The following is a 27,560-nucleotide window of genomic DNA, read 5'->3' as shown; positions in this document are numbered from 1 at the left end:
CTGGTTGACCTGGTCTGAAGGCTGGTTTCTCCCAGCTCTGTGACCCTGAGAGAATTGCTTTGTCTCTGTGTCCCTGTTGCCCCTCTGCCAAATGGGGTGGATCCTGGTCCGGTATCACAAGGTTCTTGCAGGACTTTAAAGGAGACAGAACTCTGGAGTGAAGTGGACCTGGCCTTGCTGCATGACCTTGGGCTAGCTGCTGCTTCCCTGAGCCTCAGTTTCTTCTTCTGCAAAATATCAATCTCTGTTCTGCCTACTGGAGTGGGTCAGAGGCCAGCTGCAGGGTGGAAGGGTTGGAGGTGGGGTCTTAGGGTGTGTGTCTGTGGGGGTTGGGGTAGTGCAGGTGGGGACAATGTTCAGCTGCCTGCCTGCCCTTGCCCACTGCTGCTCCACACCCTCTTGGCCTGGCCTCTAGCCTTCATCACTCTTGTCCCTCCTAGGCTCAGAGGCTGTGGCTGCAGGGCTCTGTGCTGGTCAGTGTATCCTGAAGGTCAACGGCAACAACGTGCTGAATGATGGTGCCCCTGAGGTTCTGGAGCACTTCCAGGCATTCCGGAGTCGAGGAGAAGAGGCCTTGGTGAGCCTTGGGGATCAGGGAAGCCCTGTTGGGAGGGGCTGGGTACCTAGGGCAGCCCTCTGTTCTATAGGGAAAAGTTTGCAGGTACCCATGGACTATGGTAGGGCAGGGCTGCCTACCTGGGCCTGGGCTGGAGGAGCTGGGCTGTGGTACCTTATGGCCTTGGTTTTCACAGTTGTGAAATGGGTATGATAAGTCCCCCTCTTTTTGCCACATAGGTGTGTTGGACAAATAGTCAGGGGCCAGGGGCCTGGTGGAGGGTGGTATTCACTCATTGATTCATTCACTGGTTCACTCAGTAAGTGTTCAGTGGGCACTTGCTATGTGCCAGGCATGTTTGTGGGCCCTCGGGTCATAGGGTAGACAAGGTAACTGCTCCCATGGCTCTGACATGTTCAGAGACCCCCCCTCCCCAACCTTGTAGAGCAGGGACTGTGCGTGGCGAGGGCTCAGTGTGACTAGAGCCCACAGTTTCCAGGAGCAGTTTGCGCTTATCCCCTCCCTCCTGGCTGTGGGCGATGTGGCCATGTTGTGGCCGCTCCTCATACTCTGCCCCCCACAGGGCCTGTGTCAATGGATCTACTGTACCCACGAGGACGCCCAGGAGGCTCGAGCCAGCCAGGAGGCCCCTGGCGAGGAGGGTGAGGGTGCCGGGGTGGAAGACCAGCCTGATGCAGGTAATAGATGAAGGAGCGGTCAGCGGGCTGCGTCCTCTCCTTTGCCCACTTGCTCCCCTGTGGCCAGGACATCTTGACACCAGTTCTGTGGCTGCTGTAACAAAGTACCACCAACCTAGAGGCTTAAAACAACACATAGTTATTACTTTACATTTCTGGAAGTCCCAAGTCTGGAGTGAGTGTCAGAATCAGGGTGTCTGCAGGGCTGCATTGCTTTCCAGGGCTCTTGGGGAGAATTCATTTCCCTGCATCCCTTGGCTTGTGGCTCCTTTGCTGACCAGGGGCCTCAGAGCTACCTGCCTGAGACCTCCTTGCACTGCTGTCTCTGAGATAAGAAATCCAGGTTAGCCTCCTTTTAAAATCAGCTGATTCTCACACTTCATGTCATCTGCAGCCTGAATTTTCATGTGTCATAACCCACTTGTACTACTGTAACAGAACACCAGACCAGCTAATTGCTAAAGAACAGAAGTTTACTTCCTGAGTTGTAGAGGCTCTGGATGCCTCTGTGCCCAGCAGCTCTGGGCTCCTTGCTGGTAACTTCAAGGGGAAGTTGAAGTTGTCTGGGGAGCTATCCTCACACCACTGAAACACATGTGGCCCAGCAGCAGGATCCGCAAGGGGACAGTTGGTGGTGGGAGGGAGAAGCCAGCTGGCAACTCTGAGTCCAGTTTATGCCCTTCTGAGAGGAAAGAGCTGTGGGCTCTTTCCCTGGGCACACAGGCAACTCATAATAATGACAGTAAGCCACACGGGGAGGAGCTGGCAGTCCCTGCTTCTCTGTTCAACCAGTGGATGTACCTACTGTGCGCCAGGCCCTATGCTGGGAGCTGGGGATACAAAGTGAACCAGGCAGACAGGTGCTTGCCCTCATGGAGCCGACGGGTGTGGAGACAGACAATGAACAAAGGAACCAGAATACTGATAGATGGTGGCGTAACATGAGGGTGAGGGGAGAGGGAGGGTGTGCGGGCAGGGGCTCTTTGGAGCAGGTGGGGCAGGAAGTAGTTCACTCTGATAAAGTGTCTGTTTTATTTCCTAGGCATGTCACTGCCTGGCTGTGTGGCCTTTGAGGAGTCACTTAGTGTCCCTGGGCCCATGTTAACTGGGGTTACATAAAAATTATTGGTTCAGCAAACTGAAAAGTCAGACTGGGGTTAAGTGAACTTCAGGTCCAGCTTGATCCAATGCCTCGTGTTGGTAGAAGTCTCTCTCTCCCCTGCCCCTCCTTCAAGTCCTACTCTGGCAGCTTGGAATCCAGTTGAAAAAGAGGATGTCTCCTCTTTCTAGATCCAACAGAAACCCTAGACCTCACTCTCACTGGCCCAGTTCAGGTCACATACTTGATCCTGAACTAGTCACTGTGAAAAAGGGGACTAGAATATGCTGATTAGACAGGCCTGGGTCTCCTGTCCATCTGGGTCTCCTACCTGAAACCAAGCATCAGGGCAGAGGGGAGGCTGAGAATGGGGCACAGGAGTTGATTCCTAGAAGGAAAATCTTCCAGGGTAAGGGTGAGTGACTGAGCTGGCAGAAACAGAATACAGGATGTGCTTCGGTTTCCCATCTGTCAAGCATGAGTGGTCAGCTGTGCTGGTGGCAGGGCCTGGCTGGCTGTAGAGTGGTGCTCCGCCTCTCAGTGTCATCTGCTGCTTTGGCTTCCAGCCTTCCCTCTGCTGTCCCTGGGTCCCCAGCTGAGCCTGCGTGAGGACGGCCCCGTGGTCAGCCTGACGGTGGACAACGTGCACCTGGAGCATGGTGTGGTGTATGAGTACGTGAGCACGGCGGGTGTCAAGTGCCACGCGCTGGAGAAGATCGTGGAACCCCGTGGCTGTTTCAGCCTCACTGCCAAGGTCTTGCTGGGGACCGCTCTGTCCTGCCCAGCCTTGGGGTGTGGGGAGCAGTTTCTGACCAGAGGTTGGGAAGAGAACTAGAGTTGGGGAAGCCTGATTCCAGTTTCCTCAGGATAGCTTAGAACCCTAAATTCTAGTTCTTTTTTCACCATGGCAGCCATGGGACTGAGGAGAGTAACTTATTCCTTTAGCTTCAGCTCATTTATCTGAAAAATGGGCCAGTAATAGACCTGACCTCACAGGAGTATTGCCAGGCATATAGGAGTCACTACAGGAAAACTACCAAAACCCTCCCTGGCACACCGGGAGAGCTCAGGAGCTGATAATGTTTCTATAGATCCTTGAGGCCTTTGCTGCCGACGACAGTGTCTTCGTGCAGAACTGTGGGCGGCTCATGGCCCTGAGCAGTGCCATTGTCACCATGCCCCACTACGAGTTCCGCAACATCTGTGACACCAAGCTGGAGAGCATTGGCCAGAGGATTGCCTGCTACCAGGAGGTACCTGTTCCCTGCAGGGTCTCTGCCGTGGGCTCCCAGACATAGGGTCTCAGTCTGGGATGTTTTGTTTGTTATCGTCAAACCTCAAGTCCCCCATGTAGCTTAAACAATTTATTGGTTTATATTACTGAAAAGTGAGAGGTGAACTTCAGGCGTGGTTGTATCCAGGTGCTTAAAGAGGTGTCACATATCATAAGAATGTGGCCTCTCTTCGTCTCCTGACTTTGGTTTCCCTTTGTGTTGGCTTCACTCTCAGGCAAGCCCTTCTCATATGGTGACAGGACAGCCATCATTAGCTCTAGCCTTAGCAACCCCAGTAAAAAATTAATTTGAAGGGGTTTCTTTTTTTTTATTGTTGGGGATTCATTGAGGGTACAATAAGCCAGTTACACTGATTGCAATTGTTAGGTAAAGTCCCTCTTGCAATCATTGAAGGGGTTTCTTACTGGCTTACCTTGTCCCAGTCACTGTGGGGGTGGGGAGGCAGCCCCACCTGAACTTCATGATTGAAGGGGTAGGAGAGACAGTTTCTAAGGGTAGCTCCGTTGCAGCCAAAATAGAGAAATGAATGAGGGCTGCATGTCAGAGGCCTCAGCTTCCTCTAGTTGACCTCTGAAATTTGGACCCAGTGAAAGACAGTGCAAGGCAAGGCACTTGTCCACGTGCAGCTATTGGCCTTTTGTCCAATTGTGGGAGTGTCTGGCCTAGGCCAGGGTAAAGTGGGTTCTGAGGGTGGGCCCAAATGTCCAGTCCTTGACCTCTGACTCTGTCTTCTGCCTTTCCCAGTTTGCAGCCCAGCTGAAGAGCAGGGTCAGCCCACCCTTTAAACAAGCCCCCCTGGAGCCCCATCCACTGTGTGGCCTGGACTTCTGCCCTACCAATTGCCACATCAACCTCATGGAAGTGTCCTACCCCAAAACCACCCTCTCAGTTGGCAGGTCCTTCAGCATCCGCTTCGGCCGCAAACCCTCCCTCATCGGCCTTGACCCAGACCAAGGTACCTGCCTGCATCTGTTAGAAATCATGTTCCGATCTTGTACCCCAGATACTAAAACAGAAGATGTCGGAAGGTCAGCAGTCCAGGCTGCAGTGACAGCTCTGCAGTCATCAGGGATCCGGGTTCCTTTTGTCTTTCTGTGCCATCATCTTTAGAGGTTGCTCTGAGCCTTCGGGAGGCCACGGTACAATGTATCTGCTGGAGTTCCAGCATCACATCTGCACTCCAGGAAGGAAAATGACCCCAGTACTTTAAAGCGTATTAGCACCAGACTGAAACATCCTTCTCCAAGTAGCCTAATGGGTTAAGAAGATTTAAAATGCAAAAGATCCTCATTCATTGGGATCCTTGAAATGGGTTTGCATTTCTCTGCCCAAAGGGCAGGTGGGTTTCTGGGGTGGTTTCTGAGTGAACTGTCCCTTCCTCCACCATAGGCCACCTGAACCCCATGTCCTACACCCAGCACTGCATCACCACCATGGCGGCACCATCCTGGAAGGGTTTGCCTGCTGCAGATGGAGACCCCCAAGGCCAGGGTCTCAATGACAGTGTCTTTGGACAAGCCAATGGGGCCCTGGGCCAGGAGGACCGGGGCTTGAGCTTCCTGCTCAAGCAGGAGGACCGTGAGATCCAGGATGCCTACCTGCAGCTCTTCACCAAGTTGGATGTGGCCCTGAAGGAGATGAAGCAATATGTCACCCAGATCAATAGGTGAGCCCTGGCCCCAGAGGCGGGGGCAGGCTTTCTCTGCTCTGTTGACATTTAGGTGGCATACTTCTTTGTAGTGGGCACTGTCCAGTGCATAGTAGGGTACTTAGCAATATCATATCCTCTCCCCACTAGGTACCATTTGCACCTCAACCTCCAATTGTAGTAACCAAAAATGTCTTCAGATATTGCCATCTGCCCCCCAGGGACAAAATCCCTGATTGAGAGCTGCTGGCAAGATTTTCAAGGAAGGGACATGGTGGGGCCAGCCCGTATCTTTGACTTCAAGGTGTTTGCTCCCTGCAGGCTGCTGTCCACCATCACGGAGCCAACCTCAGGGGGGTCCTGCGACCCACCTTTGGCTGAAGAGGCCTCTTCCTCCCCACTGGTCAGTGAAGAGAATGAGATGGACAGGACTGACCATGGGGGCAGCAAGAAAGTGTGCTTCAAGGTGTCCGAGGAGGATCAGGAGGACTCGGGCCATGACACCATGAGCTACCGCGACTCCTACAGGTGGGCAGAGCCGTGGGTAGCCTGGAGTTGGTGCCCATGGCCAGCAGGATGGTTGAGGCCACTGACTGTGGGAAAGTCAGAGTCATTGGGACATTTCCCAGGATGCAGTGGGATTGCAGTGCTGTTGCTAACCATGTGGTTCTAGGTGGTTATGTGAGGCCCCAAGCACATCCCAGAACCCCGTGGGCTCCCTTGCCCCAAAGCTGATGTTTCGGGGCTACCCCACGTGGACATCCTCATTAAGCGTTGGTATCACTCTGCACATACTGATGGGATGCTGTTGAAGAAGAGGCCAAGATTCCGTGGTGTATTTAAAACTCAACATAAGATGTGTTTTCTGCAGCAAACACTTGTTTATATTTGATCTAAGGAGGAAGAGCATTATTTTCCCCTCCTAACTCTGATAGGATCTGAATTGTATTTTTACCGGTTAATTATAGCAAGATCACTGAGATCCTAATTAGTGAGATAAGTAGACTAAAACTCAATTTCCTGTAGTAAACCATGTAGTAAGTCAATATATGTTACATATAAATGTGACTATTGTAGTTCCAGTAGAATCTTAGTGGGGCGCTTCACTCGTTTGTGAGCGAAAAACAGAACTGGTGCAATTTCACAAGACAGACCCTTACCCCGGTCCTCCCAGAGCTGGTACTCTTTCATTTTTTGAAGGATATAACTCAGGGGTTCTCAAACTTTTTAAACAGGGGGCCAGTTCACTGTCTCTCAGACCGTTGGAGGGCTAGACTATAGTTAAAAAAAATACTATGAACAGATTCCTATGCACACTGCACATATCTTATTTTGAAGTAAAAAAAACAAAATGGGAACAAATACAATATTTAAAATGAAGAACAAGTAAAGTTAAATCAACAAACTTATCAGTATTTCAATGGGAACTATGGGCCTGCTTTTGGCTAATGAGATGGTCAATGTCCAGTTCCATATTTGTCACTGCTAGTCGTAACAAGTGATGCAAGTGTGCGTCCGTTAGTCTAGATCTGGTTGGAGATTTCAGATGTTTCATTCTGGAAAAAGTCTATTCACAGACATAAGTGCTACCAAAGATGGTTGCCATTTTGAGTGCATGTTTCCTGGGATCAGAGTATGTCTCAGAGGGGAGAGATGCATAGAAATTAGGAAGGCTGCTTGACTTGAATGCGTCTTTCAGAGAGTCACAATTCTGCAGTTTAGCCAGTTCCATTTGGTGAATCGTATCCATATTTTCAATGTCAATAGAAAATGGTTACGGAAAAGCTGTATGTCCTGTTCATGGAGATGAAGCTCTTTAAATCTAAATTGGAACACCTTTTGCAACTTTTCCAGTGAATCTACACATGTTTGGGAATGCAACCAATGGATTTTCTGCTAACAGATTTTGAGTTGTGGGGAGATGGCAGAAATTTTCCTCTTTCACTTGTTTGATGAGGAGGCCTAATTTTACTTCAAATGCTTTCACATGTGATTGCATATCACAGATGAGCTTCTCCTTTCCTTGATGTTGCACGTTGAAACTGTTGAGTAGCTCTGTTACATCTGTCAGAAAGGCAAGGTGCCATTTCCATTCTGCATCATTGAGCTCTGGTACTTGTTTTTTGAAAGCAGAAAAGCTGTAATCTGTGGAAGTTGGTCATAGAAATGTTTCAAAATTCTCCCTCGACTCAGCCAATGGACTTCTGTGTGGTACGGAACATCTTCACAGGCAACATTTAGCTCAGACAGAAATTCCTGAAATTGTCTGTGGTTTAGTGTATTACCTCTAATGAAGTTAACACAAGATACCACAGTTTTCATAACAGAGTCCCACTTCAGTGATTTACTACACAGCGCTTGTTGGTGGATGAAGCAGTGTATGGCTATTGGATGAGAATGGTTATGTTTGTCCATCTCTTGGTTAATGTGAGCAATTACTCCTTTCTTAGACCCCACCATGCTAGGAGCACCATCATTTGTCACACTGGCTAGTTTTGCCCAGTCCAGCTCCAAACTATTCACAGTTTGGCAAACCATTTCATAAATATCCTCTCCTGTAGTTGTTCCTTTGTTGCTTTGCAGTGCAGCAAGCTCTTCTGTGACTTTGAAATAGTCATTTGTACCACGAATAAAAATTAGAAGTTGTGCAGAATCATGAACATCATTACTTTCGTCAAGTGCCAAGGAAAAATAGGAAAGGTTTTTTGCGGAGTTTTGCAAATGCTGATGCAAATTGTCTCCCATTTCTTCAATCCTTCATGTAATTGAGGGTCCTGAAAGACTCACTGTACTAAATAAATAGGCCTTCACTGGACACTTCTCTTTGGCAACAGAAAGAAGGCATTCTTTTACAAATTCTCCCTCCATGAATGGTCTGCCAGTGCACACTATTATCTTGGCAACTTGAAAACTTGCTCACAGTGATGAAGTATTTAGCTGTTTCTGCTTCACAAAAATATTTTGCTGAGTTGTCAATGTATATTTCAGTTTTAATATTTTATCTTTTCTCACTTCTCCGACCAAACTATCATATTTATCTTTATGTTGAGTTTGATAACGTCGACACAAATTGTATTCTTTGAACACAGATGCTATATTCTGGCATATCAAACACACGACTCTTTCCTTATTGCATGAAAAAGTAATCATAAGTCCACTGTTCTTTGAATATCCTACACTCCGAGTCAATTTTTCTCTTTCTTGATATTGTTTCCTAGGGATTCCAAATTGCTATTAGTAAAATACCAATATATATATACAGCGCTCCAAAAACAATACCAGCAATAACTTTGCCCACACAGAGACATATAGACTGCACTGCCCATCAATGCAGTCTGATCAGTGCCCATCAATGCAGTCTGATCAGTGCCCATCAATGTAGTCCGATCAGTGTCCATCAATGCAGCCTTGCCAGTCCACATCATTTCAGCCTCGCCCGTGTCCATATGGTGGAACTCTGCTTTTACCTCAGGCTCACACTGGTGTGGTGCGGGAACAGGCACAATGACAGAGCCGGTTCCTCCACCACCTTTCCAGCTCACACTACCCTGTGCGAACCACACTGCGATCTGTGAACTCACACAGGAATCTGATCTCATGGGTGAGAAGACCCATGAGATCAGAGTCCACTGCAGGAAAAAAGAAGGCATGTATGCCTTTTTTCTTCCAAATCTAATGCAAGTTCAGCCGTACAGGCATATGGCTGAACTCGCACTGCTCAGAGATCGCAACAGTGTGAACTGGGGCTTACACAGCACACAACATACAACATCATACGCAACTGAATAGCTATCAGAATATAAATGCACTTACTGGCAATTAAATTGGGTTTCCTACTCGTTGGCTGTCTGCAGAGCTGGATTAAGTTCCCATGGGGCCTAGGCAGATTACCAGTTTGGGGCCCCCAGGCGATAACACTGAGCACTGACCATTTGCATTAACACTGACCACTGACCATTTGCGATAACACTGACTGCTGACAATTTGCATTAATACTGAGCACTAACAATTTGCATTAACACTGAGCACTTACAATTATCATAACCACTGAGCACTGACTATTTGCATTACCTCTGAGCTCTGACAATTTGTATTAGCACTGAGCACTGACTATTTGCGTTATCACTGTGATGCAACTCCCCTAGAAACTACCCCCAACCAATTAACCAACTTAAAATAAAAGGCTTTCCTAACTTCAAAAAAAGGCGGTTCTAACTTCAAAAAAGGTGCCCCCATCTGCAAAAAAAAAGACCTCCTAACTTCAGAAAAAAAGGCCCCCATTAACTGCAAAAAAAAAAAAAGGCCCTACTAACTGCAAAACAAAAAACAAAAAAAGACCTCCTAACTTCAAAAAAAAAAAAAAATCCTAACTTTTCTTACCTTGGTCCTCAGGCAGCAGCAGGCTCTGCACAGGCAACCTGGTGACTCCTCCAATTACTCCAGAGACTGAGATGAGGAGTCGAGAGACAGAGAGAAGGGGCGGAGTCGGAGAGTAGGAGGTGAATTGGAGAGTGTGGGGCACATTCCACACATGCGCACTGCAGCCGGGACAGTGGGTTGCTAAGCAGGACAGAAATAACACCCGGCCGGAAGAGACAGAGGGAAGGAATGGAGTCGGAGAGTTGGCACACATTCCACACATGTGCACTGCAGCCTGGGCAGGACAAGTCAGCTACTAAGCAGGACAGGCAGCTGTGGCAAAAACACCCAGCAGGCCGGATAAATGTCCTTGGTGGGCCGCATGTGGCCCGTGGGCCGTAGTTTGAGGACCCCTATTTAACTGGTCCATCATTCCCAGGTTTCTTTGTGTCTTTATAACAAGACATTCTGGCACGAGGGCTGTGTCTGTGTCTGTGATTTCTCCCTCTATCTGGGTTTTCAGTCTTACATTTTTAGATTTTCCTTTAATTGTGAAAAAGGTGAAGGCAGGGATTTTAGGATTGTGGTTTTTGATTCCCTGGACCTTTTGAGTCCTGGACCTTTTGATTCCCTGGACCTTTTGAGACAGAGCAAATCAGGTGTGTAGCCTCTGTCTTCATGAGGTTTCCAGGCTGGGGACACAGAAAATGGAGCTGAGTGGTCAAATGTGGTAGGCGCAGGTGTGTCCCACATGAAGCACAGGGTGACACCTGAATGAAAATGATTCACTGTCCTCTCTGTGCCTGGGCTTCTGTGCTAGATCCTGGGAATGTGTTCCCACCCATCAGACCTTGGCTTTGGCATTGTGACCAGCCCTCAGTACCCTCTCGGGGGGCTGAATGTCATGTCCGCCTGAGGACCCAGCAGTTTTGTCTGTGCTCCAGAATGTGGGTTCCCTGTGCAGTGTCCTGAGGGCATGAGCTGAGGTGACTTGATCTCTCTCTTTGGGCCCCTTTGCAGTGAGTGTAACAGCAATCGGGACTCGGTCTTGTCCTACACCAGCGTGAGAAGTAACAGCTCCTACCTGGGCAGTGACGAGATGGGGTCTGGTGAGTAGAGTGGCTTGTGCTCTGGGAGAGTGGTTCCCGGGTGACAATTCTGTTTTATTTTATTATGTTTGACTCTACATTACATTGTCTTGTACTATATTGCATAGTATTATACTTTATTTCCCTCCATCCACTCATTCAGCAAATATTTATTGAGCACCTATATGTGCTGGGCACACAGCAGAGGATGAAACAAAGGTCCCCACCCCTCAGGGAGCTGACGGTCTCTCTGAATGTCAGGGGGATGGAACAAAGAGAACCAGACATCATTCCATTCTGTATGATTGTGTATGATCACATGTGGTGTGCCTTGACATCACTGAGAATACGGCGACCTGATCGTTTCTGTAAAAAAGGACACATCCTTGGCTTGGCACCTGTAGCTCAGTGAATAGGGCGCCAGCCACATACACTGAAGCTGGAGGGTTCGAACCCGGCCCAGGGCTGCCAAACAACAATGACAAGTGCAACCAAAAAATAGCCGGGTGTTGTGGCAGGCACCTGTAGTTCCAGCTACTCGGGAGGCTGAGGCAAGAGAATCGCTTAAACCCAAGAGTTTGAGGTTGCTGTAAGCCTCTGATGCCATGGCACACTGCCGGGAGTGACATAGTGAGACTATCTCAAAAAAAAAAAAAAAAAAAAAAAAAAAGACACATCCTCAAGCCAGAAACCTAAAGAATATAAACAGTTCAAATGCAGTACTTAAAAGTAAATCTGAGTCTCATCTTCAATAGTAATGGTGCCTTATAGTCTTGTAAGGCCTGAGTGCTTGTTGCCCATTTTGCACAAGCCCAAAGAGGCCCAGAGAGGTCAGGTGATTTGCCTCATGGCTCCCAGCCAGGACCTAGGTCTTCAGACTCCAGATCCTCTGTGGGTTTAGAGCTGTGGAGCTGCACTGCCTTCCTGAAAAGGTCAGGAGGTATGACGGGGTACAGGAATGGTTGACGGCCGTGCTTCTCCGTCCCACTAGGAGATGAACTGCCATGTGACATGCGGATCCCATCAGACAAGCAGGACAAGCTTCACGGCTGCCTGGAACATCTCTTTAACCAGGTGGGAATCTTCGCCCCATCCCTGGTATGGCCTTTGGTTCCTTCTGTCACCCCTAGTGAGATCCTATGACCCAGGGGCTGGAGCAGGGCCATGCGTTACAGGGCCCTGCAGTCTGGAGGGCCGTGAGGCCCAGACTGAGCCAGCGCCTCTTGCTACCCAGGTGGACTCCATCAACGCACTCCTCAAGGGGCCAGTCATGGGCAGAGCTTTTGAAGAGACCAAGCACTTCCCCATGGACCACAGCTTACAAGGTGAGGTGACCCCCAGGCCCGACATGGGGACAGGAGACAGCTTGTGGCAGGGAACCAGTGCTGGACCAGGGTAGGACACCCAGGACCCATGCAGCTCTGTCTCACCCTTGCTGAATGGCTATGGGCTCATCCCCATGGGCCAGATGCAGCAGAGCTATACAGATGCTGAGCTAAGGATGGTTTTGTTGTTGTTTATAAAGAACTGTCCAAACAGAACAAGCAGAAAACAAAATGAAGACTAGACGACAGAGATCATAGGCCCTGCACAGACTGAGATTAGTTACTGTCTGGCTCTTGACAGAAAAAGTTGGTGGCTCTCTGGGCTAGTCTCTGGCCCCTCTGGGCCTGCCACACATCTGTGACATGTGGGGAAGGCCTGAGCTCCAGACCTCAGGCATTGAACCCTTTATTATTTTAGCCATGTTTACAGAATCTTCTTACTCCACAGATTTTTAATCATATTCACTTGCTATTTTATTATTGACATACCCTTTTTTCTTTTTAGAAAAACTTCTTCCTTTAAAATCTTTTTTGAAAGGACCTAATTAAACTCCCTATATATGGAAAGCCAGAATAACATACTGTAAATTGATGGTAAACCAGAACAATAAATTCAATGGAAACAACTACAAAAGAATGCCATTAAACTACAGTTAGATACTGTTGCCTGCCGAAGGCTGTTTGTTCTTTTTTAAGAGAGAGATTAGTGAGTTAAAGAAGCGTTAAGGGCTTTCTGGCACCAAATTGAGACTGTCTTCGTAAAATAATTGAGAGAAAAAGAATTGGAATTTCTTATGCCTTCTTACCTGCCTTTTCTCTCATTTACCCATGTGCCTATCTACCCACCTATCATTTGTCCATCCATCCATCTACCCACTCACCCATCCACCCACCCACCCACCCACCCACCCATCCATCCATCCATCCACCCACCCACCCACCCACCCACCCACCCATCCACCCACCCACCCATCCACCCACCCACCCACCCACCCATCCATCCATCCATCCATCCATCCATCCATCCATCCATCCATCCATCCATCCATCCATCCATCCACCCACTCACCCATCCACCCATCCACCCACCCACCCATTCATCCATCCATCCACCCTTCCACCCACCCACTCACCCATCCATTTATCCATTCATCCATCCACCCACCCACCCACTCACCCACCCATCCATCCATCCACCCATCTTCTCATCCATGCATCTAAACATCTAGTAAATAATTCTCCAGAATCAGCTTTTGGCAGGCCTTGTGCTGGGCACTGGGGACCCTGAGATGACTCTGACACTGCCCTGACCTCAAGGAGCTCTCAGGTGTAGGAAAGAGGAATACAGATGGGTAGTCCCCCCTTAGTAAGGGTAGGAAGTAGTAAAGAATTGGGATACGCCTGGCACAGCTGCCTGTCCTGCTGTCATAGGGTCATCTCTCCTAGAGATGGACCTCAGAAAGCGGAAGTAGCAAACCCAGAGGAATAAAAATCTCAGAAACTGGGACATCGTAGCAGGGAAAGTCACATCTGAGCTCTGTCACTATCCAGCCGTGTAATTTAGGGCAAGTCACTGCCCACTCTGGGCTTCCTCCTCCGTGTGGGGAAAGGGTTACAACCGGGTTACAACTCTTGTGCCGGCATGTTTGGTTGTGGCTAAAAGGAGGCAGTGCCTGAGCATCCTTCCGTGGCTGTAAGACCCAGGCACAGGAGAAAAGAGTGCCGGGACTGTGGGGTCTGTGCCGGCTTGCAGCTGTGGAGAGCGCTGGCCACAGAGTGGCAGGAAGGGGCCTGAGACAGATGAGTAGTGTCTGCTGTGGGTGTGGTGCCAGGAAGTAGCCACACACTTGCCAAGTGTTTGTCCTCTACAGACCAGATAACGCCCAGGAGTCCTACCAGCTCCCTTGACCTGGGATTATGAGCTTTGGAATTTGTGATGGGACACAGGCCTTGGTGCCATGTTTCTCCAAAGCTGCTCTGTCCCTTCCCTGGCCCTCATGCCACTCTCCTGCCACAGAGTTCAAACAGAAAGAAGAGTGTACAGTCCGTGGCCGGAGCCTGATCCAGATCAGTATCCAGGAGGACCCTTGGAACCTCCCCAACTCCATCAAGACCTTGGTAGACAACATCCAGCGATATGTGGAAGGTCAGTGGGGGAGGACATGTGTGTGGGGGTTTTGTGGTGTTGGGTTCTGAATGTGCAGTGTGAGGGATCAGGAATGGGTCTCGCTCTGTGCCCTGTGTCTCTCTATGCCCAGGGAAGGGACGAGAGGTCTTCTCAGTGGAGCACCTGTCCCGTGCAGGGGTCTAGGGCTGCACACAGGTGATCAAGGAGTCGCTGGCCGTGGGTACCATCCTTGCTAAGGCTTCCTTGCAGTCAGAAGGCTGACACCGTGGAACCTGTTCTCAGCTTCCCAAACTGCAGGTTTAGATCAGTTTCTTTATGTCAGAGTCATAAGCTGGCCAGTCTGCTGACCAGGTTTGGGCCCTCAGGTTTTGATGCTGAAGCATAAAACGTGTGAATCTGCCGCAAGCGTTTGCAGTGAGAGATCTCACATAAAAATCTGGATTTCTGGCTCCTCTGGGGCAACCAGAAGATGTAGTGACGTCAGGCCCACAGTCCCATATCCCCACTCTGCTGGGGGTGAATGGCAGCTGCTCCCTGCAGAGGCCTCATGGTCTGGTGTCTGCTCCATGTATCTGACTTCACCTGCCTGGCTCTTGTTGGCATTTGAGTCTGAAACTTCTGGGTTGTGAGGATCCAAGTTAGGGAGATCTTTGACCGGGATGGCAAGTGAAGGTACTCAGGGCCATTTCCCAAGATAATAGCAGCCTCTGAGTTACAAGTCCGTGCTGACCCCGAGCTGGCCTGTTTTCCTGTAATTGGTTGAGAGTGTAGACCCTGGAGCCAGACCACCAGCGCTTGACTCCCAGCCCACTCACTTATTGGCTGTGTGACCTCGGCAAGTTTCTTAACTTCCTTGGGCCTTAAATGCTTCAGTATAAAATGGGCTTATAGAGTTACCTGCCTTACGTGTTGTTGTGAAGATTAAATGAACCAGTACAAATCAAGCACTTGCTGACTGGGCACAGTGGGTCCTCAGCCTGTTGCATAGTAGGACCTAAGCCCAGTGCACAGTCTTCAGCCTAGTGGTGCACAGTAGGTCCTCAGCCTGGTGCATAGTTGGTCCTCAACCCAGCTCAGAGTCGTCAGCCTGGCACACAGTTGGTCCTCCGTGATGCAGGCTCAGCACCCGATTTCATCATTAGCACCGTACCCAGCGTTGAGTCTTACATGAGGCTAAATTCAAGGGCGTTTCGGATTTTGCTTTTAAGCCCTTTCTGGACCTAAGAGCATCTTTTTGAAGGAAAGCGAACAGGATGTCAGCCCTTTATCTGGAAGAAATGAGCTTTTTCTGCATGTGTGGGCTGTGACGGTGTAGAAGTTTATATGTATGTGAGGCTGTGTGTGAGTGTCTGTGTGTCTGTGATACACCTGCATTTGTGCATGTCTGTTGTGTGTGTGTGTATCTGTGTGCATGTGTGTGTACCTGTGTATATGCGTGTGAGTGTCTGCCCACATGCATGTACAAGGTACTGGGCGGGGACTGTGGCCCAGGCCTTCAAAGGGCTGGCTTAGTGTCTGTGTGTGAGCAGATAAGGCTAACAGCTGAGGTCCCATCCTCTGAATGTACAGGGGCTCCGGAGTTCATCAGCATTTAGTAGAAGCTTCTTGAGCACAACCTTCCCTGCCCAGAGCCTCTGCTGTGAAGTGTCAGAGGACCTGGAAGGGGGCAACTGCACTCTCACCTGCTGATTCTTCTCAGCCCATTTACCTCTCTCTGTCCCTTCTCCTTCAGACGGGAAGAACCAGCTACTCCTGGCCTTGCTGAAGTGCACAGGTGAGGGCTTTGAAGGCCTGGGTGGCACTCATAGCTGTGTCTCCAGGAGGCTATCCCGGCAGTGGGTGCCCCGGCCACAGCCCCAGGGAGGCCTCTTGTGCTGGGCAAGGTTGGCTTTCTCTGGTCCGTGGGTGTCTGGGCTGGGGGTCAGCACTTTGTCCTGGAGCCCCTCCAAGAAACTTGCTTCTTCTCTGTGCCCAGGGGCAGGTCTCAGGGCCCTGGAGCCCGGAGCTCTGTCTTGTGCCACTGTCTAGGCTTGGGAGGATGCTGACAAGCACATGGGATAGAGGACCAATGAATAGAGAGGCTCTTTGCCATTAGAGCTCCCAGCCCTGGCCTGCAGACTTCCCCCTTCCAGGCAAATGGGGAAGAGGAAAGGGCTGATGGTGGGCTGGGGGCATCTCAGAGATCTTCTCTGTCTTCCTGTTTCTTTCCAGAAATTCTCAACCAAGGGGGATCTATAATAGGAATTAGGTCAAAATTTGTCACTAAAAACCCATTGCCTGAAATTGGCTATTTCTTTAAACCTTGTCAAGGTCAAGGACCAGGGGCAAGGGAAGAGGCAGGGGCAGGAAGAAAACATAGTTCCCAAAAACAGAGAGAATGGCAAACTGCATTTCTTAAAACGTGGAGCTTGGCAGAAGGGCTTGGCATCATCACTGGCATTCAGCTGGCCGAGGCCAAGAAATCCTGTAACACGTGGAGAGACAGCTGAGGATACAGGGTTTGGGGAAAGCCTTGGGGAAAATCACAAGTTGTTTTTAAGCAGACAGATGGGTCATTGAGAGAAGTGAGTTTTTTTTGGCAAATGGCCTTGCTGTAGGAGACTTGATTTTTGTGGAATTGGCTTTTGGTGGCTAGGATTAATTTTTGGCCTGAAGTTAGCCCCTTGGGGTGGGGGGGCTATAGGGCACCTTGGGCCTGGGGTTTGGCCCAGAGTTTGGGGCATGGGCCAGCTGATGGCCCATGAGCTTCCCTGCCAATGAGGACCCCCTCTACCCCAGACACAGAGCTGCAGCTACGCAGGGATGCCATCTTCTGCCAGGCTCTGGTGGCCGCTGTGTGCACCTTCTCTGAGCAGCTGCTGGCCGCCCTCAGCTACCGCTACAACAACAACGGCGAGTATGAGGAGAGCAGCCGTGATGCCAGCCGCAAGTGGCTGGAGCAGGTGGCCGCCACGGGCGTCCTGCTGCACTGGCAGTCCCTGCTCTCGCCGGCCACTGTGGTGAGTGAGGGGGGGTGGGAGGGCTGGAGGCTCCTGCCGCTGCACATCCCAGGCCGGGGCTAGGGAAGCTCCTGCTGGCCTGTTGGTCATGCAGCAGCTGTTTGTTGAGCACCTACTGTGTGCGGCTGGGATGCAGCAATGAGCAAACCAGAGTGCCCGCTCAGCGGTCGGGATCCTAGTTGGAGGAAGACAGCACCAACAAACCAGTTAACATAAGTGGTGTAGACTAGTGGTTTTTAACCAAGGTTAATTTTACCCTTGGACACTTGGCAATGCAAATATTTTTGGCTTTGATAACTCAGGTGTTGGGGGTAGAGGCCAGGGGTGCTGCCCAGCATCCTGCTGTGCCCATGGTATCCCCTGCTGGGCGTCTCTGGAATCCCCACCTGAGGGGAAGTGTGGACCTGGAGCACCCTCTGCTGGTGCAAGCTGCACATGGTGCCTGCCTGGCGGGAGATCTGCTGGTTCCTGGAAGGCAGGACTGACTTTCCTCTTCCTAGATGGGTTGCCGGGCCTCACTTGTTCATTCTCCAAACAGAGTGATGTGTCAGGCTCTGAGCTAGGTGCTGAGGGTGAAGCTGATTTTCTTGTTGGGGAGCAGATTAAGAAGAAAGGGGAGTGGAGGGAGGATGGAAGGACAGAGCCATGTAGAAAGCATGGCCTCCTTTGGATTAGGAGGCCAGAGACAGCCTTTCTGAGAAAGTGGCATTTGAGCTGAGACTACAGCGAGCCAGATAAATGGTCTTAGGAATAGCGTACTGGACAGAGGTAACAGCATGTACAAAGGCTGCAAGCAGAGGCCAGTGCGGCCAGAGTGGCCTGGGGGCAGAGGAGGACATGAGCTTGGCAGGGGGGAGATCTGTAGGGCCAGGGTCATTATTCTGGGAGCAGAGCAGGGTTCAGAGGCTTTGAGGCAGGTGAGTAATTTAATTTGGGTAATGTTTCCAAAGATAATGTATAGTCGTAGGGGAAGGTAGACTATCTGGAGAGAAAGGGTGGCAGCTAGGAAATATAGTGTGGTTCTCCTGGTCAGGGAAGGTGGCTCCTTGAACTTGGGAGGTGACTGGGAAGTTGGAGGGAGGTGACTGAGTCTGGACTAGGCATTGGTGGTCGGCCCATCAGGACTGGGTATTGGACTGTGGATGGGGAAAGGGGGAGAAGAATTGACTGGCTGTCAGGGGCTTGGGGCCTGGACAACTGGGTGAGTGCTGGTGCAGTTGGCTGAAGTGGGACCCACAAGACAAGGTTGAGGAAGGAAATGGTAACTTTAATTTGAGTGGTTAGGTTTGAAATGGTTAAGTTAGAAGCTTAATGTAGCGTAGAACAGGTAAGAGAGGAAGTTACTTCCCTAGGGCCACTCAGCAGGTCCAGGCAGAGATGGGTTATGACCCTTAGGGAGGCACAGGACAAGCCGTAGAGCAAACCAGGATTTCATGGCCAGCACTGGGGGGTCCCTTGAGGGCCTAACACCCAGCAGGTTCCTGTCTGGTGTGTCAACTAGACTTGAAGCCCAGCATCTCAAAATGAAATCTTAGGGTAAAGGCAGCCCTTGAGACTCCTGCACCCCATCTTCTTCCTACAGAAGGAGGAACGGACCATGCTGGAGGACATCTGGGTGACCCTGTCGGAGCTAGACAATGTCACTTTCTCTTTTAGGCAGCTGGATGAAAACTACGTGGCCAGTGAGTGATTCTTCCTACTCCCACCGTGGCAGTTGGGTCTTGGGGGTAGCAGGGACTGCTCTGGGGTCAGCTTGTCCATTGCTGGCCTCTAGGCCAGCTGCCCAAGTTTGGCCCAGTACCCAGTGTGGTGAGTCTCAAGGCTGAACTTTGGGCACGCCTGGAAAAAGAGCCCAGCTGTCTCTAATAGCTCTTCACTGAGGATAGCCAGTACCCTAATCTTACTAAAATTCCATTTCAGAGACATTCTTCTTTGGTGTGAAGACTTCTTAAGATTTTTTAAGGGCTTCTGCCATAATTAACTAAGATTCTTTCTTCCTTCTGCCCATCCTTCAACCTGCCCACCCTTTCATCCACCCACCCACCCACTCTTCCTTCTGTCTGCACACCCGTAATTATGAGTGTGTCGTCTCTGTCTGGCAGAGTTTTAGATTCTGGGGCCTCAGTGGAGAGAAATGCGGCCTTGACTCCTGCCCTCCCGGAGCTCACAGTCTGGCCCGGTGGGTCTCAGCTGCTGGGTTGAACATTGGAATCATTTAGGGAGCTTTTCAGAGCTACTGGTGTCCCCATTCCTAGTGATTCTGGCCAGTTTGTGGGGCAGGCTGGGCACTAGGGTCTGTGGAGAGCTTTCCAGGTGATATGGATGTGCAGCCGGGGCTGAGAGCCAGTGGGTTTTGTTCCAGAGCACTGGTTCTGCCCAGGTGGCCCCTGTGCCAGCAGCACCTGGGGACTTACTGGAAAGGAGAATGCTCAGGCCCTGCCCCAGGCCTGTGGCATCAGAGCCCTGAGATCTGGCTGCTGATGTGCCTCTGTGACTCTGAAGCACAGTGGTTTAAAACCTCTGGGCTGGATTAGTGCTTCTTAATGTTTTTCATGTTATAAAATGCCCTTGTAGTCAAATTTTTCTTAATTGCCGCAGCCCTGTGAAATTCTGGTACCAGTGATGTACTATATGTCTGTTCATCTGTGTGTCCGTGTTTATCCGTTAAAAGAATAAGGTATTTTTTGCCTTCCCTCCTAAGAGCCAGTCTTCATCTCCTTGGGGTCAGTATCACCTCTGCCAAAAATGCATGGTCTAGAGTCTAGAGCAGTGATTTTCAATGTGTCCCATGAAAAATTTTAAAGACCTTTAATTAAATTATTTTTGAAAGAACTTTAAGCACAGTAAATATATTCTTTTTTATGTTTTTTTTTAATCAACATAATTTAAGTGTGTTGTGGAGGTTGAACTGTGGGTTCAAGTGTGCTGTGAGATAAAAAAGGTTGAAAAACACAGCTGTAGAAGGATGACAGCGTTTTTGGGGTACCAATTTGAATCGATTGGCAGGGCTGCCTGTCTCTAGGCTGAGTTGGGACAGGGTTTAAGTGCCATTCTGGTCACCCCTGCCCTAAGCTCTTCCTTGTGGGTATAAGATGCAGGCTTTGTTGGAAGGCAGCTTTTGCCAGGGAGGGGCCCTGGGCTACCGGGTCGGGGGAGGCTCTGGAAACGAACGCTGTGGACTCCCCAGCTGAGCAGGGTGGTGTCAGGTCCAGGGAGTAAGCGGAACGAGGAGCTAATAGCAGGAGGAAGAGGAGGCGTCAGAGTGTGGGAGGATGGGCTTGTCAGAGGCTACCCCCAGAGGGTGGGTAGCAGGGAGGTCTGAGGCTAACTCTCAGGGATGGGGAGAGCAGGGAGGTCCTAGGATGTCACTCTGGAGCGGGGGGCCAAGGGGTTCAGGCTGTTGCAGTGAGGTGTGCCGGGACTCCCTCTCGCCTTCCCACAGACACCAACATCTTCTACCACATTGAGGGCAGCCGGCAGGCGCTGAAGGTCATCTTCTACCTCGACAGCTACCACTTCTCCAAGTTGCCCACCCGCCTGGAGGGGGGGGCCAGCCTGAGGCTGCATACGGTGCTCTTCACAAAAGGTGAGCTTTAGGCATCAGGGTGAGGCCTGGGGGATGGGCCAAGGCTACCAAACACCCCGAGGCCCAACCACCTGCCCCTCCGTGTCTCCCTCACAGCCCTGGAGAACGCAGAGGGACCCCCTTCTCCAGGCAGCCAGGCTGCAGAAGATTTGCAGCAGGAGGTCAACGCGCAGTCCCTGGAGAAAGTGCAGCAGTATTACCGCAAACTCAGGTATCTTGCTGGGGTCCGCCTTGGGGCTGGGAGTCAGGAAACTTCCACAGGGCGTGGCCATCAGCATGTAGGGTTCCAGATGGGTGTTGGCATGGGGGGACCTGCTGTGTGGCAGGCCTTTTGCCTTTGTTAGATTCTCATAGGAATCCACATGGTAGGCCATTCTACTCACTTTACAGGTGAGGACACTGGGGCTCAGAGAGCATACACAGCTTGTCCAAGGCTGCACTTGGAAGTGGCTGAGCTTGGAACTGGAGTCCTCCCTGCAGAGAGGATCTGCCTGTTTTACTCTGCATAGGGGTGGGAGCTGGCCTGTGAGTGAGGGGTGTGGGCCTTGGCTCTGCTCTGGGGAACAGTTCTCGGCCCCCTCCCACCGGGAGAAGCAGAGAGTGCAGGGCCAGGTCTCACCAGGAGACATCACAGGGGTAGGGAGAGAGCTGTGGCTCTGCAGCTCCAGCCGTGGCCACCCTTGCCATGGCCTTCCTGCTGTCTGCCTCACCACCTCCCGCCGTGACAAAGGCAGGCTAAGAATTAGGAACCCCGGGAGTCAAGCTGTGGGCGAGGCCTTCATCCTCCTGGGGCCTGATTCTGCCATTTGGAAATGGGAGAATGATGCTTTCATTTATTAGGTCAGAGAAAACATCCAGCCCAGTTACTTAAAAATTGCCATCTGTTTGGAGTGATCAATGCTATGGATGTCTTCTGGGCCATATGTGGAGTGTTTTGAATATCCCCTCTGTGATCACTCCTTCACCCTCATTCATCTAGCACATGTTAACCGAGACCTGTGGACCAGGCCCCCATTCTTAATGCTTGCTTGGGAAGCAGCAGAGAGCAGAGCAAGGTCCCGTTCCTCATGGGGCGTGGATTCTGCAGCTTGTGAAAATCAGGCCCACTCCTACTTTGTGAATAAAATTTTATTAGCACACAGCCATGTTCATGTGCCGTCTATGGCTGCTTTTGTGTTATAACAGCAGAGTTGAATAGTGTTGCTGTAGGGACACTCTAGTTCACAAAGCCTAAAATATTTACAGAAAAAGCTTGCTGATCCCTGCTCTAGAGGGCGAGGCAGGCAACCAACCGGTACACATAGAGCGTGTAAAGGGTCCAGGGCTGAGAAGTGCTCAGAAGAGAACTGAGGCAGGACAGGGGGCTGGGGAGGGAGAGCGTGGGGCTGTTCTGGACGGCAGTTAGGGATAAGTGGCATCTTGCGTGCCTGGGAGGCCTTCAAGGAACACCTGAGCATGGGCAGCCTGCAGGGTGCTCTCAGAGATTTCTCTGAGTCTGAGGGCAGAGTAGGCAGACTGGCCGTGGTACAGGAGGGGTTACCCAGGCAGGGGCAGGGACGGCAGGGGGTGCAGGGACCACCCTTAGCCCCATCTTTCTCTCACAGGGCATTTTACCTGGAACGGTCCAACCTGCCCACGAATGCCAGCACCACGGTGGTGAAGATAGACCAGGTGTGCCCACCCTGCCCTCTCTGCACCCCAGGAAGCTTGGATGGGGGGAAGGGGGGACTCTTAGGGGTCAGGACTCAGCCGACAGGCCCAGCCAGAATCCTGGCCCAGAGGCCGCGAGGCCTCTGCAGTTCCTCCTCCAGGAAGTCTCTCAGGATAGGTTCCTCCACTTCTCGGAATCCAGAATGATTTCTTTTCACTGGCACCCCCTTACCTGCACTGCTTGCATGCCCCTTACTGATTGGAGCATTTCTTTGAGGCTGGAGTCCAGACAGGTCAAAGTAGTGAGCAGACCAGGCGCTAGATGGGGCCCATGCAGTGTTCTTTTGCAGACAGTGAGAATCAAAAGATTTCTCATAAAAACGGAGGCTTCTAATTATTCTTGAGGAATGGAGAGCTCTGGCTGTCGGGGCCTTTGATCTGCCCCCAGACCCTCCCCCCAACCCCCGGCTTGCCTATCTGCTGGAGCTCCCTGCTTCTCACCCAGATTGTCTTTCTTGGCTTCTGATTTCCCTTGCTCACCTTGGATCTGCTGATGGTTTTGGGGTGCTGGCCTGGGGACTATGAGGCTGGGGCCTCTGGGAGATAACAGTGGGCACAGCCGTTGGGAATTTTCAGAGTGGCTGGCAGGATATCACCATGGCACAGAAAGTTAATGAACCACCATCTGTACCTCCACATGGTGGGTGAGGAAAACTACGGGTAAAGGGGAGGCTCTTCTTGGGGAGGGGCCACTTGATCTGGACACAGTGGATTTGAGAGGACAGGGGAGGGTACTTCGTTCAGGCTTAGCTGGGAACACATGTAGGCAGGTGAAGAGAATTGGATTGGAAGGTTAGTCCTGGAATACAACATGGTCAATACTGAAAGCCAGCTTTGCTGGGCAGTGAGGAGCCACAGATGGTTCTTGAGCAGGGTTTGGAGAAGGCTGGCTTGGATTACAAACCCCAGGGAGATGAGCTGGGATTCAGCTGCAGTAAAAGCAGGATTAGAAGGAGGCAATGGGGGAGGAAGGGCCGTGACCTTTGGTGTGTGTCGTAACCTTGCAGCTGATACGTCCCATCAATGCCCTGGACGAGCTCTGCCGCCTCATGAAGTCCTTTGTCCACCCCAAACCTGGCACTGTGGGGAGCTTGAGCACTGGCCTCATCCCCATCTCCTCAGAGCTCTGCTACCGCCTGGGGGCGTGCCAGATCACCATGTGCGGCACCGGCATGCAGAGGTAAGCTGGCTGCCTGCCGAGTCAGGGCACCAGGGCACGGGGCAAGGGAGGAGGAATGGGGAAAGAGGAGGGGTAGGGGCTGAGGGAGCTGGTGCAGTGGCCATCTGGGGAGAGCAGGGGCCTTTCGTCCATGGCCCTGGGGGACAGCAGGAGGAAACGAGGCATTTTGGATGATGGTGGGGTCTGGGAGGCTATGGAGGGGCAGGAAGACCCCCCACAAGTCTGTCTCATCCACCGTCCTCTGGGCTCACTGCAGGAGCACCCTGAGCGTCTCCCTGGAGCAGGCGGCCATCTTGGCACGGAGCCACGGGCTGCTGCCCAAGTGCATCATGCAGGCCACGGATATCATGCGCAAGCAGGTGAGGTGGCTGAGGGGACGGTCGCTTTCAGCTCCAGATCTGACCTTCTGCCTGCCTGGTGGGGACCGTGGAGTTCAGCTTCTGGGCCTTCCCATTTATGTGCCCCGCCCCCACCGTATGCTTCCTCCTGTGCCCTGGACCCCTCCAGGGGTCCCAGGGCTGATGGTTCCATCTTTCTAGGGACCCAGGGTGGAGATTCTGGCCAAAAACCTGCGAGTTAAGGATCAGATGCCCCAAGGTGCATCGCGGTGAGTGGCTGCCCTGTCCCTTCCGTCCTACCATCATCCCCTCCCCTCCCAGGAGGCCGGACCGGGGAGGGTTTGGTATCAAACTCCCTGGAGACCCCCTGGTGCTCAGGTGGGGCTTCCCCTCATGGATGGGGAGAAATAATACCTCCATCTGTCACCTCCCAGGGGAGCCAGAAAGATGAGGCGAAGTCCCCAAGTGCACCATGGGGGGTGGCTCAGTTGGCTCCTCCACCCTGTGTTGCCCCAGCCCTGAGCCTCCTCAGCAGTGACCTTTAACCTTAGGCAAAATGAAGAATGCTCTGATTTTAACTTTACCCAACTTTAAAAATGCCAAAGAAAAAGCTGGCCCCGGCTGCAGTGAGGGCTTTGCCGTAACACTCTTTATTCTCACAGTCTGGTATGAGGAGCTGGCTCCCCCAGTCCTGCTGCCCCACCAGCTCCCTTTATTTTTTATTTTTATTTTTTTTATTAAATCATAGCTGTGTACATTGATATGATCATGGGGCATCATTCACTAGTTTCACAGACCGTTTGACACACTTTCATCACACTGGTTAACATAGCCTTCCTGGCATTCTCTCAGTTACTGTGCCAAGACACTTACATTCCACATTTACCAAGTTTCACATATACCCTTGTAAGATGCACCGCTGGTGTAATCCCACCAATCCCCTTCCCTGTACCCACCTCCCCCCTCCCTCTCCTCCCTTTCCCCCTTCCTCCTATTCTTAGGTTGTAACTGGGTTATAGCTTTCATGTGAAAACCCTAAATTAGTTTCATAGTAGGGCTGAGTACATTGGGTACTTTTTCTTCCATTCTTGAGATACTTTACTAAGAAGAATATGTTCCAGCTCCATCCATGTAAACATGAAAGAGGTAAAGTCTCCATCTTTCTTTAAGGCTGCGTAATATTCCATGGTGTACATATACCACAGTTTATTAATCCATTCGTGGATCTCTGAATGCTACGTGCAGGGCCCTCCAGGAATGGTAACTCGTTTTAGTCTGTCTCCTGTCTCCATCCCCACTGCCTGAGTTTGCCATCAACATCTGCCCACAAGGTTAAAATAACTTTACACTTGATCTTAGCCAAAAGGCCGAGAAGCGATAAGGTTAAAATAACTTTTATTTTAAAATAATTTGACTAACAAATTGTGAAAAGGCTACAGGGAGACCCCATGTACCCCAGTGATAATGCCATGCGTGACCACAGCACGTCATCAAGATCAGGGCATTGCCCTTGTGCAGACCTCGAGTGGGGTTCACCAGTGTGACACGCAGCTCTCTGACATACCCTCAGGGTACTTAGGCTGCTCCCCGCAATGTTCCAGTCTCTTCCCCTCTGTGGACTCATTCAATCTAAATAACCACCCTGTGATCAGGTGTGGACCCTGGGGCTCAGGGGATTCTTGTCCAAGCTCACACAGCTAGTAAGTGGCAGAGCTGGGATTCGGAACCCAGCCAGTCTGGGCCTGGAGGCTGAGCTCCAGCTACAGTACCACATGGCACCACTGCTTGCCCCTGTCACCATGGCAGCTTCCCGTCTGGTCCCCCTGCCTCCGAACTATCCATCTCCCTGCAGCCAATCTGCCTCTCCTGCTTGAAACCTTCCATGTGCTACATGCAGAGGTCCCCACAATAGATTAAGTGGAAAAATGTAGGGGGCAGAGTGCTGGGTCTATTGGCCACTGCTAGTGCAGAAAAATGCCCCCCCCCCACCAATATTAGGACACACACATGTGCAAACATGTCTCCATTTGTAAATGCCTCCGTGGTCTCTGCCTATGGAGAGGGGCTTGGGCAGCATACATAGTTTTCACTCTGCATCTTTTTATACCTATTGAGTTTTGCACTGGGCATAGATTACATCCTCAAATGAAGATGGAAATAGTAACACTTGTGCCACTGGCTCCCTCTCTCTGTCTCTGTCCTCCAGCCTCTACCGCCTCTGCCAGCCGCCAGTGGATGGAGACCTCTGAACACCCAGATGACCTATGCTGGGTTGTGTCCTCTGGAGTTGGGATTTGGTAGGACACCGGGGGCAGTGTTGGCCTTCCCAGAGACGGCCCGAGGCGTCTGCTGCCACCTGCTCCGAGATCTGCCCAGATTCCTCCACGGCATCCTTCAAGGACAAGTCTGGGCCTCCACTCTTCGACAAACTGGCTGGTGTGCCCTGGGCCGGCACATTCACTACCTTCTGCCAGAAGCCAGAGGGGTGCTGGAGACCCACAGAGCTGAGGGGAAAGCCAGGGCCTGGGCTCCTGCCTCCAAGTCCCCAAGACATAGGAAAGTCATGGGGTGCTGAGCTGGAAGCTTGCAGACCGGCTCCCTCGAGATGGCTCAACTTGCACTTTTGAAACCCCTGGTTTCCTTCTAATCCACATTCCAGGAGACCACATGTGTCTCCATCTCCACCTGCCCTTAGCTTCCAGATTCACCCCTAACCCTATACTAACCTGCTTGGTGGACCTGCCAGGACAGACAGAGCCAGGACATCGTACCTGTTACCAAGAGGTCCCTGGAAAGCCACACCAGTTTCTGACATCATGGCCACTGGAACTTGGGCTGTCAGCCCTGGCTGCGAGATTTGCTCCAACTTTATTTATATGACGTGAAATCATTGGTTTATTTTGGGAGTTTTTGTTGTTGGTATTGCTGAGATTTTTTCTTTCCTGAAGTTGCGTGATTCTATATTTGACATTTTAAATTTCAAAGAAAGGCATATTGTCTAACAGGGGACCAATATAAGGTAGCATTGACAATTTTCCCAGTCTACTAAAAAAAAAAAAAAAAAGAAAAACAGAAAAACTAAATTATTGAAAAATTTTTAAATGTCACTGTTTCTTCTTGTTTAATATTAGGGTTGTAGGTGTCACAGGCATCAACTATAGTTCCTTTTCCCACCCACCCTGAGTTCTAGTCTAGCAGATGGCCAGTGTCAGAACTTTGTTCTTGGGATGACTGGCTGCAGAGGTCTGAGAGGTGACTGGCTGGGGTAGGGGCTGGGGGGATTGAGCCACACCAGAGGTGCCATCTCACACAGGTAGAAGGACCACTGGGAAACACCAGTGTGGCTTCTGTAATGAATTTTCTTGATGTTAACTTCTCAGAGCAGGGCATTTGGGACTTCTTGGTCAGCCAGAGTACAGGAAGCCACAGTGCCCCCACCCTGTGGGTGGAAGGATGGACATAGAGACCCCCTCAGGTTCTGTAGGCCTGCAGGGAAATGTCATTGCAGAGGAAGAAGGGAGGGGACAGATGTTTTGTCTGGTGGGTGAGAT

General features: G+C 51.0%; 1 protein-coding gene across 1 annotated transcript in view; it reads left to right on the top strand.

Moving 5' to 3' along the window:
* Positions 1-27,092, top strand: part of PREX1 (phosphatidylinositol-3,4,5-trisphosphate dependent Rac exchange factor 1) — a 195,941-nt gene extending 168,849 nt beyond the window's left edge. The window contains exons 20-40 of the mRNA XM_053574009.1: positions 441-577; positions 1,140-1,254; positions 2,920-3,107; positions 3,445-3,606; positions 4,393-4,603; positions 5,038-5,314; positions 5,618-5,824; positions 10,676-10,764; positions 11,735-11,817; positions 11,978-12,068; positions 14,086-14,214; positions 15,929-15,970; positions 16,975-17,195; positions 18,778-18,877; positions 20,638-20,781; positions 20,878-20,992; positions 22,386-22,452; positions 23,499-23,671; positions 23,928-24,030; positions 24,211-24,278; positions 26,216-27,092. Coding sequence (XP_053429984.1) covers positions 441-577; positions 1,140-1,254; positions 2,920-3,107; positions 3,445-3,606; positions 4,393-4,603; positions 5,038-5,314; positions 5,618-5,824; positions 10,676-10,764; positions 11,735-11,817; positions 11,978-12,068; positions 14,086-14,214; positions 15,929-15,970; positions 16,975-17,195; positions 18,778-18,877; positions 20,638-20,781; positions 20,878-20,992; positions 22,386-22,452; positions 23,499-23,671; positions 23,928-24,030; positions 24,211-24,278; positions 26,216-26,258 — 2,765 coding nt within the window. The 3' untranslated portion in view covers positions 26,259-27,092. The remainder of the gene's footprint in view (positions 1-440; positions 578-1,139; positions 1,255-2,919; positions 3,108-3,444; positions 3,607-4,392; positions 4,604-5,037; positions 5,315-5,617; positions 5,825-10,675; positions 10,765-11,734; positions 11,818-11,977; positions 12,069-14,085; positions 14,215-15,928; positions 15,971-16,974; positions 17,196-18,777; positions 18,878-20,637; positions 20,782-20,877; positions 20,993-22,385; positions 22,453-23,498; positions 23,672-23,927; positions 24,031-24,210; positions 24,279-26,215) is intronic.
* The last annotated feature ends 468 nt before the right edge of the window (positions 27,093-27,560 follow it).

This window comes from Nycticebus coucang, chromosome 21 (genome assembly GCF_027406575.1).
Source record: "Nycticebus coucang isolate mNycCou1 chromosome 21, mNycCou1.pri, whole genome shotgun sequence".
Classification (NCBI taxonomy): domain Eukaryota; kingdom Metazoa; phylum Chordata; class Mammalia; order Primates; family Lorisidae; genus Nycticebus; species Nycticebus coucang.
Note: the sequence above shows the minus strand (reverse complement) of the source record. Positions and strands in the feature narration are given on the sequence as shown.